We start from the raw sequence: 13,245 nt of genomic DNA, 5'->3' as shown, positions 1-13,245 counted from the left end.
CATATAAACCGTGAACCTAGGGCGTGCGAGAACGACCCTACACTTCATCAAACACAAATAGACCCTAAGGGTATCCGATCAGTCGTACAGAGTAGAACTGAATCCGCAACCATGGACTCTGAACCGTACACCGTCAAGATACGGCACAGAATCCTAAGCCTAACGAGATAGAAGATAACAGCAAAGAGTAGAAATAAGGAAGCATATGTAAAGAATTAAGCGTAGGAAAAAACACAAGAGGCTGCCAGTAAACGATGAACCACAGGCCTCACTCATAAACCGTGGAAGCTGAACCATGAAATATACAACTTACAGCCCAGAACATACAACCCAAACACTACACCCTAAATCCTAAAAACCTAGGGATGATCACAGTACAGAAGGCGCATAATCAGTGAATCTTACCCGCCTAAATTAACTTATCGAACAATACTAATAGGCGCTAAGGAGTAAAAAGAACCCCTCGGCAATACACGAGGACCTGGAGGCGTAAACATAGAGGATAAGGCCTGACCACTACACTCGAGAGTGGAACCAGGGGGATAAAGAATAAAGAATTAATCCTAAATATTAAAGAATACAGACTGAACAATAAAACATGATACAACACCAAACCACCATAACCCGACTGCGCAATGCCCTGGATAAAACCCGGATGAGACCAGTGCTTAGACCCTGCATCCTAACTGCGTACAATAGAAGCCTGAAAACCAAGGAATACAGGTAAGACATATAGGAAAAAATGTACTGTTTAACAAAACTTCATAAGATAGGAGCCTTCAAAATTACAGAAACCTAAGCACAACAGCAGGGTGACAGATGGAGAGCAAGCATAAGCAATAATGGGAGCAACATAGAGCCTCAAGCAGAAAGCCAACAGGGCAGCTTAAGCAGTAGGCCATACAGACCATATAATAAGGGGAAGGGGCAGGGACTGACAACATACTTCTGCACTATACACTTCCAATCTCTACGCCTAAGCATTGCATGTGCAGCACAGTGCATGAAACATCAGGCTTACTTCATCATCAATGAGCCATAAGCCATACCTGAAGCCCCATAGACATCGAAGCCTAGGAATTAGAACAAGAAGAGGGAGGCTGAAACAGGGAGCCCAGGATCGGACATCGAAGACTTAATCATTCAGGGCTAAAAGATACAGCCTAAAAAATGATACCTAAGAAGTTAACAGTAGCTGCAGCGGCAATAACCAGGAAATACTCAAACCGATCAATGAAAAGTCAACTCCTAAACAATAAACTCTGAGCTTAAAGAAATAGGCTTGCACGCTGGACATGAAGCCTAAATGTGAATCTTACGCGTCGAAGCTGAAGGCAAACCCCTAAGACATTGGGTCTTAGTGAAGAGAGAGGGCCTCGAAATTATAACCATTAAACCGAAGAACGTGAACAAGCACACTCAGGAAATTATAACTTGAGCATAACAGGTAGAAGAGGAGAAAAAGCCACACCAAAGCATCCAGTAGAGGAAACAGAAGAATCCGGCAGCAGTAAACAATAAAGAAGGAGTCTGAAACATAAAACTAGGACTAGTCCCTAGAAGCAGAGAATCACCTGAAAAGCTATGAGCATAAGACATACAAACTACAGATGAGCCCTCCCAATAACCTTGAGTCCCCCACATTACAAAGTATAAGTGCCACCGTGGAACCAAAGCAGAGCAAGCCAGAACCCTCCACCTCCATGCTTGGAAAACAGGTCTAGATCAGGAGAGGCAAATCCCCAACGCTAGGTCATAAGGTATGAAATCTAAGCCTGCACCCTAACGCCTAAGTGCTACACCCAACTAACCAGACCCCTGGAAAATCATGAATCCTCACCGTCCAACCGGGAGAACTACGATGAGCATATCGTCCGTAGGGGACAAGTTACAAGGGGATAAATGATAGAATCCAAAAAGTAAACCCCCAGAGGTCAACCCAGGGGGCTGAGAATACGGGGGAAGTAGTGAAGCAAGAATCAGAAGGCATGACATAGATATAAACCTCTGATATAAGCCATAACCAATGCAGGTTGGCAGTACACTTAGATGAGAGTATTGAAATATGGGAGCTAGGCGCTATACCAGTAGACCCTAAACAAGACACAGTCAAAGCAACACCCTGAACTTCAAAGGATAACACCTAAATATTAGGCAGGAACCCATACCCCCTGACCGCTGAAGCATAAACCCTGAAAACAGATCAACTAAGAATGCCAACATACAAATTCAAGCCTGAGAGCCAGGACACTTAACCCTTAGCCTACAGCTTCAAAAATAGGGACTGAACCGTAACAAAGAACACCACACACGCCTGACCCGCATAGATTGCCAGAGGATAAACCAGGGACAATACAAAATAGATCGCAAGATCGAAACGGCAGCAACTTTAAATATGAACTGACTCAACAACTCTGAGGTGGAGTCCTACTCCGTCAACCCTGAAAGCTCAAGATGAAACCCTGGAAACATTAGCAATAAACCGTAGAGGATTCTAATAGGCAACAGGGAAAGACACACAATAGAAACCAACTAGCTAACGCCAGCTCCAAATTACCAAAGTCTGAAGATTAAGATCTCAAGAATATACATGGAACCTCCAGGATACAACTCAAAACCTAAAAAGATCGTAGTTGTAAAAGTAGGACTACAAGGCCCTCGTCGAAGGCAGGAACCATCCAAATTCCGAGGCTAAAAGGACAGGCGTAACACTAAAACCTATCAACTGAATCAAGAGGGCAACCTCAAAGGAAAAATATTATAGCCAGCACCGAAACCCAGAACAGTATAGCATGAACTCAACAAGCGGAGAATCTGGACCATACATCCTGAGACGTATACCATGAGGCGTAATAGGAAAGATGACCCTCCGAATATAAAGCCTAGGAGTTAGGCATAAGTCCCTAAGAGTAGGGAAGTAATGACTGGGGCAAGAAACCCTAAAACCAAAAGGAGGCACCCAACACCGGAAACAGGAAGAAAAATCAGACCTAAAGAATAAACCCTAAATTCTAAGTCATGAAGGCCTCATCACTAAAGCCTCCCAGCTGAAGTCTAATCCATCCCGCCCAAACTCCTAAAGCCCTACCACTACACCCTAAACCCAGCCGATGAACCCTGCACCCTAAACATTACCATGTGGCCCCTCAAGAATAAACGATAAGAAATCAAACGTAAAACCTAAAACGTGAACCCCGGACCCTGGACCTTGGGAATAAATGTGAAATCGACACACTGAACAGTGAACCATAACCCCGGCCCCCTAAGACCTAAACGTAAAAACTGTGCCGTAAAACGTAAAACCTAAATTGTGCAACCTAAACCGCAGTCATTAAGGGAGAAACTCAGAACTCGGGAACCTAAAGCCTAAATGCTGAACCGTACAGCCTAGAGACTGAAGCCTCAGGCGTAGAATACAGGTCATAAGGAATCCACGTAGGGGCTGAGCAAAAGGGGTTTTACCGTAGAGCAAGTCCCCTAACCGTACAGACCAAAGAGTAAATCCTAAACGCGGCAGCCCGAACCCAGAAAAGTCACCATTAGGCTCTGAATTCCTGAATCGTAAGCAGAGAACCGTAGAGCCTAAAGCCTAAGTCATAAATCTATACACCGTAACACGTACAAAAGCAATCTTGAGCAGCACCCAAGAAGACTAAAAACTAAGGAATAATCCCTAAAACCTCAACGCCAAAATCTAAATCCTCAGGCTTGGACCAAGAACCATAACCTACAAGCAAAATCAGAAATCTCAAATCTGAGCACTCAACCCCAAAGGTAGAACCTAAGAACAACCCCTAAACCCTGAGACGTAAATCGTAAGCTATACAACCCTAACCTCAGGCATCAATCCAAAACTAGAAACATTGAACCCTAATACCTAGGAATCTGAATCATGGACCCTAAACCTTAAAACCTAAACCCTAAATCCTGAACCCTACCGCCTGAACCCTAAACGGAAACCCAGAACCCGGACCCCTGAGGCCTGGACCCTGAAAACAAGATCCCTGAAACCCCTGAACCCTGGACCCTGAAAACAAGATCCCTGAAACCCCTGAACCCTGGACCCTAGAAACTGAACCTGGCACAAAACCCTGAATCCTAAAACTAAACCCTCAACCGTAGACCCTGAAGAATAAACCATGAACCCTGAACCTAACGCAAAAGCCTGGATCCTAAAACTAAACCCTCAACGCTAAACACTGAACAATAAGCCATGAACGCTAAACCTAACGCAGAACCCTGGGTCCTAGAACTAAACCCTCAACCGTAAACCCTGAACAATAGACCATGAACCCTGAACCTAACCCCTGAACCCTAAACACTAAACCCTGAATCGTAGACCCTGAGCTCCTAAACCCACAAGACTAAACCCTAAACCTTGAACCCTGAACCCTGAACCATAAAGCGAAAACCTGGACCCTAATGAATAAACCCTACACCAGGACCATAATGACTAACAACAATCCGTGGATGCTACTTCCAGAAAGGTCAACACTAAATACTAAGCACCAAGAGCTAGACCGTAAAAACATGGAACTGACACCCTAAAGCCCAAATCCTAAACCTAAGGCATGAAGGAATGAACCCTGAACCCTGAGGCCTGACCCATAAGCCCTGAAGCTTAGCCACTAACCCCTGAACCGTAACCCTTGAAACAAAGCGTAAAACGTGACAGATAAGTCTAACCCCAACGCTTAAACGTAAACCATAAGCTATAATCCCAACCCCCTAGATCATGACCGTCAACTGAATAAAACGGAACCCCTAGACCCTAATCCATGAACCCTAGATCCTAAACCATGACCCCTAACTCTAGAGAATGAATCATAACCCCTAAGTCCTAAAGCTGAAACCTGGAGCCCAAACACTAAATCATGAACCGTAACCCCGAACCCCTAAGCACTAAAACCTAACCCATGGATCTTAATCCCTAAGTCTTAAACCTAAACCATGATCCAGTAACAACTACACACTAAAAAAAAAACCTAAATCCTGAACCATGAGCATAAGCCCTGAACAGTAACCTCTAAACCCTAAACATAAACGCTAAAAATAAACCCTAAACCTAAACACTAAACCCTGGACCTAATCACTCACCCCCAGACAATGAACACTAATCCCTAAAGAATGAACACTAACTCTAAACCCAAGACACTAGCCCCAAAACCCTAAACAACCCCCCCTGAACACTGGACACTAAACGATAGACCCTGAACACTAACTCTAAACCCAAGACACTAGCCCCAAAACCCTAAACAACCCCCCCTGAACACTGGACACTAAACGATAGACCCTGAACACTAACCCCTAATCACCAAAGAAGGAACCAGTAAAACCTAACCAGTGCCCAGAGAACCCTGACCCCTAGAATCTGAACCGGAAGCCTGAACCCTAACCCATGATCCCCTAGAAATCTAAAGCCTAAAGCTAAACCCCAAACCCTCAACGCTGACTCCTGAACCATAATGATACAACTAGAACTAATAAATGGAACCCTAAAACATAAAACCCGAAACCCTGAAGCAGAAACCCAGGACCCCAAACCATAAGTCCTAGGCCCTGAAACCAAAGCCTGATTCAAAGAAAACTAAATCATCTACACTAAACCCTGATCAATCAAACATGAAACCTAACCCTAAAGCCTACAACCTAATCACTAAACCATGAAGACTAAAACCTGGACCGTGAACACCAACCCCAAAAAAGAACCCTAAGACGGACCCATAAACATGGAACCTGAACGCAGGACCCTGAAAACTACCCCCTGAATCCTAACACTAAACCCTGAACGCTAAAAGCTAACTATGACCACTAGCCCCTGATCCCAGAAACCTCCACCCTCAGTGCTAACCCCTGGACCCAGAAACATCAGACCGGAAACTAATCCCGAAACACGGAAAGAGAAAGCGGAACTCCTAAACCCAGAAACCTAAATCCTCAGCCCTGACCGATTAACCCTGAATCCTAGTCCTGATCCTTATACCGAAAACTAAACCCAATCCCATGACACCTGACACAGAACCCTGACCCCTGAACCCTAAACACTAAACCCGAAACCCTGAGGCCGAAACCTAAACCCTAAACCTCCCCCCGAAAACTAAACCCAAAGTTCCTAATGCATCAACCCCTCAACCCCAGGCCTTGACGCTCCTCCGAGATTCCAGGGCGGTTATCTTTTCTCCTAACTCGCTAATCTTTAATCCTATGAATCAACACTTAACTTTCAGCCCCGGTGCTTAATCCTCGAATTGCTTCTCCTAACTCAAAAATCAGAAACTCCTATTTCTAATTCCCGCACGTAATAATCCTGAAGCCTCAGACACCCATCACACCTTAAAATTTTCGCGGTATCTCCCAAACTAAAACGCCCCTCCACCCCCGAACTATCAAACCAATAACGTCTCAGGCCCCATCCTTCAGCTGCTTCTGAAGATTCGCACCCTTCCTCCCTGCCTGGCTTCTGTAATTCTGCTTGACGTTCTCGGTTGCCCGTCCTCTGTTTGGCCCGCTGAGTGCATCTTCAGTGGCTGGCATCAAGCATGTCATACCAATTCGTGGTGTTGGGGGAAGGGGTTCGTATCCTCCTCCTCGTTTTGATCCCAACTCATCCTATTGATCAAGACTGCGTGAAGTATGGGGGCTAAAAGACTCACGTGAAGGAGCTGGTCCCTTGTTGGAGAGCAAGATTTCTTGTAATTGCCGTCCTGCGTCCTCTTACTCAGAATTTCCTTAGCCTGCTGGATTATTTGAGCGGTTTTTCAGCTCTTAATTTCGGGAGTGTTTTCCATTTCAAACTATTCCTAATTTCTCTGAAATGAACCTTAAACGAGTGCAACCTGCTTTGAAGGCTGTACTTAGACCTCCCCGCCACTGGAATATCTAATCCGTCCCTAACACACCATAACCGACCTCCTTCTGTCTTCTCATTTTACGACCGCCCGCTTTTGGACGTCCAAAGATCCTCAAGCCTCCATATGTCGCCACGGCTCCAAGCACCAAGACCACCAGGCCCCCTACTATGCCACCTATCATTCCACTCCCTGATTGATCAGTTGAATAATGACTGGTATTTTCCACTTCTTGGGTCGAATCTTTCGTTATTGATTGCTCAGAGCCCTTATTTGCCTTGGCTGTGATTTCTGCTTGGTGCTTTTCCTCTTTAGGTTTCTCCTCTTTGGCGCGGCTTGGATTTTGACTCGTTTCTGTTTCCTGCCCATGACTTTCTCCCCCTGGTGTAACCAATTGAGGAGAACTTGCACTGTTTGAAGTTTCCCCGGGCTGTTGGATTTGAGACTTCTGGAGTTGGTCCTGTGATTTTTCGGGTTCAGATAAGTCTGCTGAGGGTGATGTGGCTGAATTTTCAGCCTTTCTTTCCGGCTGCGTTCTTCCCTCTTGCTCTACGTCTTCTTTTCCGGGAGAAACTGCTGGTTGTTTTGCATTTTTGGCCTCTGGCACGACTGGAGTTTCGTTGAGGGAAAGTCCGTCCCTTGAACTCACCACTGAAGTTACAGTTCCTGATAAATACTTCCCCAACTTTTCCTTTGTCACTGTTATTCTTGAAACTTGGTGGTTTGTGCTTAGGCTAAGTGATCCATCCTGGTCATATTCATAGTTATCCGAAGCTCCTTGAGTCAGTACTTCTTTGTCCAACCAGCCACTTATTTCATACGAAGTATTGCCACCTAAACACTCCTTTAATGCTTCAGCCACATTCAGTATTAATCCTAAACTTAAGGCTCCACAACCTTCTGTTTTCCTTCCACTGTAACACTTGTTTGCATCTTCTGGGATCCTTAATATGTCGCGTGTTAGGGCTTTGCTCCATTCCCCTTTGGTCACTCTCAGCATGTCTGCCACTTTTCCACACTTGTCTCTATATTCGTTCAACTGCGTCTGGTCCCCTGCTGCCAAATTATGCTGTAATCCCACCGCTATACAATATAATGCCCTTAAGACTCTCTTCCCATACGAATGCTGCTCCCAAGATTGTGGAGTACCGACTTCGCCTAAGACGCCTTTCCAGGCTGCCTTATTCCATCCCCTACATCTGGTGGTCTGCTTTTGGTGTTCACAGCTTTTTGCTCTTCTCTCTAGTTGCTCTATTATACAACTCATCAAATCACCCCAGGTGTCTCCTCCTCCCCTTCCTCCTCCTTTTTTGGGCACCAGTTGTTGTTTGGCTGCTTCCTCCTCCTCCCCTGTCCAGTTGGAAGGCTCGTTCTTGATCCCCGAACTTATCCACTGACTTAACGTAGCCAGGGAGTGTCCCTGGCCCAGATCTAATTCCCTAAAACAATACTTCCCTCTGTGATTCCCTCCCGCACAGGGTTGGGCTGAATTAGCCCACTGATATGCTGTGTTGTTCAAGTAGCTCCAGTATCCCAACCTCCAGGGATTTGGCGGAGTCGTCATGGCTGATCTGAAATTTTAGTGATTCTAAGCCCTGGGTGAGTTGGTTTAATGATTGCGGCTTCGGGTGGTGATTGGCCTTATCATGCCCCTTTGCTTGATTCCTTGGGCTGTTACAGATGCCTTGGTAATCAGGCCTGATATGCTCTCAGTTGCCTCTTATCTCTAAAAGGGCCCCAGCCTCGGGTGCATGACCTGACCTTCTCCTGCCATTAGTCCCTGCCTCTAATCCTACTCTTAGCTTATTGTCATACAATATCATGTGCCCTCTGACTATTTGCATGCTAGATAACGGCTCCCCCTTTAGTTATCTCTTCTCCCCCCGGACTTGTTCACCTGTCGTTTGGGTCCCCCCTTTGCGTCCTCCCTGTTCTCCTAACTCTGCTTCGGACCTCTCCTTCCTCTTCGTCAGGTATCTGTGAACCCTGGCTTGACGGCGGCTCCCTGTTCAGGAGAGCCCCTTTCCTTCTTAGCTTGCCTCTTTCCCCTGAACTTCACCTCAGTCAGTACTGCCCCAGCCCTCTGCTTATTCTTCTTCGTTGCGTGGGGTCACAGTCTATTGCCGGATTGTTCTCGTATCTTTTTGTCTGTCCCTAACTTGACGCATACTTCCCTCTTCTCCACTTTCCTTGGCTTGAACGGCCTGTTCGACTCTTTCTTGCTTCTCCGTAGAATGGCACCTGCCTCTTAACTGAATTCTGCTCCTGTCCGGCTCAGGTTTGCTTTCCGGACAATCCTTTTCCTTGCACCAGTACTTCACTATAGTCCCTCGTTTTCTACTTATCATAGCTGCCTTCTGCTGTCTATCTGCATTGCCTGGATCTATCCCTCTCTCCTCCTTTTTCCTCCTCTCCGAGACCCTGGGACGTGAAGATGATGCGACGGCCGACATTCCCGCGCTTCTCCATTATCTCCCCCTGGGCTGATCGACGATACTGAGCTTCCAAAATAGTAGCTCTATCTCGGCACCCTGGTGTCCCCCTTCGATTTTTGGGCTTTGTTCGTGCCTTTAAACTCTGTCCGGTCTTTTCCTCGGACTTAGAGAAAAAACTCCCCCTCCCCTGTCCTTTCTTCTTTGTCGTGTCTTGTCGCTCCCTCACTCCTTGGTGTTGGACTTTTCCTTCTGCCCCCTATCCTGAAACCTCCGCCTCCGGTTCTCTCATCAATGGTTGTCCGCTGGTCTGTTCTATCTTTTCCCCGTTGGGCACTCTTCCTATCTGCTTGTGCCTTCTGCTGCTCCCCTAAACTCTCTCCTGACCCCCCCCAATCTGTCTGCCTCCTCCCTATGTGCTTTGGCTGTGGCTTAGACTCCCTGACAAACCTCCCGCTCCTTTTGAACTCGTTTTAGTCTTCCCTCTTTTTCTTGGGTTTCCTATCGCTCCTGATTCTTCTCTCCTGCCAGTTGCATGACCTCTCAAGCACTTACCTGAAGGACGCGGTGGGTGATAATCTTCTTTGAGCCTAGATCTACCACTACTGAATTCCCTTTCGCTTTCTGTCTGGCAGGGCCTCCTGTTCCCTGGGGTCGGAGTTGATCCTGATCTGCTCTTGCTTTCCTTTCCCTGTTAGTCCCTTTGTTGTTGTCTGTGAGCTCCTAAGGTTTGGGGGTCCTCAGGTTCCGGGCTTCAAACCTCTGTTTATCCCTCCCCCTCTTTTACCATCCTCCGCTTCCTTTAGGTTATGACTCCGGGGCCGTATTTATATTCCCTCCTCTTCCTTTCGTTAGGGAACCGAGATGTGCTCCACGCCTGATCTGATCATTTTTCTATTGATCGTCTTTTATGCTGTTTCTCATCCTCCCTTTTCTTCCTTTTCCTTTTGTTATCTGACGCCCCCTCAATATGAAGTATTTTTTTCCTAGGGTTCTGGGGTGCTGGCTGCCATCTCTTGTACTTGCCATCTCCCTGCAGCCGCCTGTTATTCTTCACTTCGTTAGTCTCTCCGGGAGTCCCGTCTTCTCTTGCAGAACTTAAGAGGCCCGCTGCTTCCTCCGCTCTGGTTGACTTATTATAGCGCTATTTCGCCCTCGTGAGACTTCTGATTGTTGTCTCTACCTCCTGCTTTATCTGTTCTGTTCTTCTGCCCTCCCTACCTCGTGGATCTGATTTCCCCGATCCCTTTTTGTTTCGTGCTCTTCCTTGGAATATCCCTTCACTTCCTGTACTGGGGATGATAATTGGGCTTGCTGGGGCTGTTCAATTTGTCTTGACTTCCCTTTCTATTTTACCTCCACCTTTATGTATCTGTTTCCTCCTAGGAATTGGAAAGGGGAGTTCCTGCATCACCTGCTACTCTTTCCTTGCTCCTGTTGGTTAGACAGGTGTCCTAGGGACTTTGTCTGAGTGCCTTTTCTCCTAGGTGTTGTCTGCATCTGGTTATTCTGACGATCTCATTTGGTCCTCTTTCCCTTTCATTCAATGAAACCTTCCTAGTGCAGGATTTAATTCAAAGTGTCTATCATCCCCATTCACTATATTTCTCCCGGGCTCCCCTGGGGGATGACGTGCTGGTGGAGGTGGATCTGGTTCCTTGTTGATCTTTTAGCTTTATTATACTCTGTTTCTTTTTTCTAACGATGAAGGAACCCGGGAGTTCTGTTTTTAACCCTGCTGCTTCTTTGTTAGCGGATCTTATTTATTGATGTTATCATGTTGTTATTATTTGATTCATTACTGAGGCGTGTGTCTCTTCTTTGACTGCACCGTCTTGCTTTTGGGTTGTCCTCATTGCTCTCGTTATTTCTTCCTTATGTTCCTCCTTCTCTTGTTTCCGTCCTGCCCTGTTGGTTGTCTGCACGTGGGGGGGTTCGTCTGGGCATCCTTGTCCATATGTTGGGATCCGGGGCTAACTATTAATCCCCTTTGAATCGCCCTATTGTTCCCTTTCTACATCTCTCTCTTCGTACCGGGGCTCAGGATTGATCCATCCTTGAGAGGATTCCTCTTCTCATTTGTTCTTTGCTATCTTTTCTATCCCCATAGGCTTCCTTAGATTTGGTGTCGGATGCTGGTGGGAGATTTCCTTTGTGGGCTGCTTGTCCTAAGCTTGTGCGGTTAGCTAGACTTCCTTTATTCTCGCCCTTGAGTAACTGGACTCGGAAGGGGGGTGGGACTTGATGTGATAATCTGCTTCCTTCATGCTGCTATGCTTCTTCCTCAAATCCTTCCTTGGGGCTGGTTGAGACGTTGGGGATATATGGTTGGGGCCGCGAGTTTTAAGGAGAATGCAACTTGTGCATAGATATTTTCCTTTGAGCTATCCTTTCTTAGTCCCCTGGGGATGAATCCTCTTTCTTCCCCCCTTGAGTTTGTTCTTTAGCCTGAGTAGCTTTGATCTAGATTCTGCTGCTTAAGCTTTTGCCGATTTTGGGGGGTCTCGTGAGGTGTTTTCCGTACCCTGATTTTCTTCTTAGTTGATTCCAACCTGGTCGATAATTCCTTTCGTTGTCCTCCTCTATTTTCACTATACTCCTCAGGCTGACCCCAGTTCCTGCCTGATGCTTCTTTGGTATTTGCCTTCACCGTAGTCCTGAGTTGGCTCCCTTTTATAGGCCTCCTTTGCTTCTTCTGATTTTCTATTGTGCCTAATCCTGTTCGGCAGTTATTTCTTGATGGATTTGTTCTCGGAGAGAATTTTTTCATTTGTTTTAGTTTTTATAGCAAGGCCTGGTTACTCCTAATTCATCCTTCCTTGGATTACGGGGTTCCTGGACTCTCCTGTTAGGGTTTTCCTTTTTTTCTATTATTTCCTTCCTATGTATCCTTTATCTGGTTGCTTTTCTTTGGCTTCGGAGCCTTTTCTTTGTCCGATTTTTTCGGGGTCTGTACCCCTGAAGCTTGTGCTTGTCCCTTGAGTTTAGTCGGTCCTGATGGTTAATCATTCGCTTCCTTATCTTCTTGCCATCAGGACTTCTTCTCTGGTGAGGCAAGTTCCCCTTGGGGTGGGACTGGTTTGAGTATCCTGCCCTGTGGCCGAGATTTGGGCGGTGATAGTTGTGGCTTCTGGCCTTCTTCTTATCTTTTCAGGAAAATGCAATTTCCCTTGTAGACTGGTACTTGGTTCTCTCCTTCTTTCCCTTTTGGGGTTACCTGGTCCGCGGGTCTCTTATTTTTGAGGTCCCAGAAGATGATGGAATCCTTGATTTGAGGCTTCTTATAATTTCTGTTCTTTTTACAGTATTGGCGTGATGGTCTGGCTCTGGGGTTGGGCCAGCCTATGCGGGGTTGAGTAGAAGAGTTCTCCTTTCCTAATAGTCTGGGATTCCTTGGTTAGTGGGATCGGTTTGTGTGACCTCTTTTTCGTTAGTTATGATTGCGGCGGCTGGGTTTTCTCTTATTGGGTATTTTTTTCTCCTTAGGATTTTTGTCCTGTTCGACTAGTTCGTAGGGTGCAGATGTACTTTTGGTTTCACTGTTGTCCCTAATTTGGGCCTGACTGTTTTAGAGTTCCTTAGCTTCTCTCCGCTGTTTTGGGTAGTCGTTACTGTATTTGCCGTATATATTGGTGTTTAGGGCTGCTCTTGGGTAGTTCCACTAATTCTTCTCCTTTGGGGACTTTGGGGGGGGGAAGGGGGAGCTTTGACGATTGGATGGGGCTGCAATTCTTTCTTTTGTTTTTTGCGTTGCTCGGTTGTCTTAGGGAGTGTTCGGTCTTCACCTTATTACCGGTCCGGAGTTCGGGTATTTAGACACTTGTATTATTTTCTCTATTCTGACATGGGTTGGGAAAGTTCCCGTCTGGTGTCCTGAATTAGATGAAGGAAGGTTTTTCAGCGGTTGTGAGTGGCTTAAGCTTGCTTTTGTTCGGCTTCCCCTATTCCTTGCTTCATGTTGGATG

At 46.3% G+C, this 13,245-nt stretch overlaps 3 protein-coding genes across 3 annotated transcripts; all 3 read right to left on the bottom strand.

Moving 5' to 3' along the window:
- Nucleotides 1–6,542: 6,542 nt before the first annotated feature.
- Nucleotides 6,543–8,412, bottom strand: C922_02485 (hypothetical protein; the record flags this gene model as incomplete). Its single annotated transcript, XM_008818084.1, has 2 exons — nucleotides 6,543–6,734; nucleotides 6,910–8,412. The coding sequence occupies 2 exons, from the start codon at nucleotides 8,410–8,412 to the stop codon at nucleotides 6,543–6,545; spliced, it is 1,695 nt and encodes a 564-aa protein (XP_008816306.1).
- Nucleotides 8,413–8,965: 553 nt separating this feature from the next.
- Nucleotides 8,966–9,301, bottom strand: C922_02484 (hypothetical protein; the record flags this gene model as incomplete). Its single annotated transcript, XM_008818083.1, has 1 exon — nucleotides 8,966–9,301. The coding sequence occupies one exon, from the start codon at nucleotides 9,299–9,301 to the stop codon at nucleotides 8,966–8,968; it is 336 nt and encodes a 111-aa protein (XP_008816305.1).
- Nucleotides 9,302–11,320: 2,019 nt separating this feature from the next.
- On the bottom strand, nucleotides 11,321–12,050 carry C922_02483 (hypothetical protein; the record flags this gene model as incomplete). Its single annotated transcript, XM_008818082.1, has 2 exons — nucleotides 11,321–11,497; nucleotides 11,805–12,050. 2 exons carry the CDS (start codon nucleotides 12,048–12,050, stop codon nucleotides 11,321–11,323), a joined length of 423 nt encoding a protein of 140 aa, XP_008816304.1.
- Nucleotides 12,051–13,245: the final 1,195 nt, after the last annotated feature.

Source organism: Plasmodium inui (assembly GCF_000524495.1).
Source record: "Plasmodium inui San Antonio 1 unplaced genomic scaffold supercont1.9, whole genome shotgun sequence".
Lineage (NCBI taxonomy): Eukaryota > Apicomplexa > Aconoidasida > Haemosporida > Plasmodiidae > Plasmodium > Plasmodium inui.
Note: the sequence above shows the minus strand (reverse complement) of the source record. Positions and strands in the feature narration are given on the sequence as shown.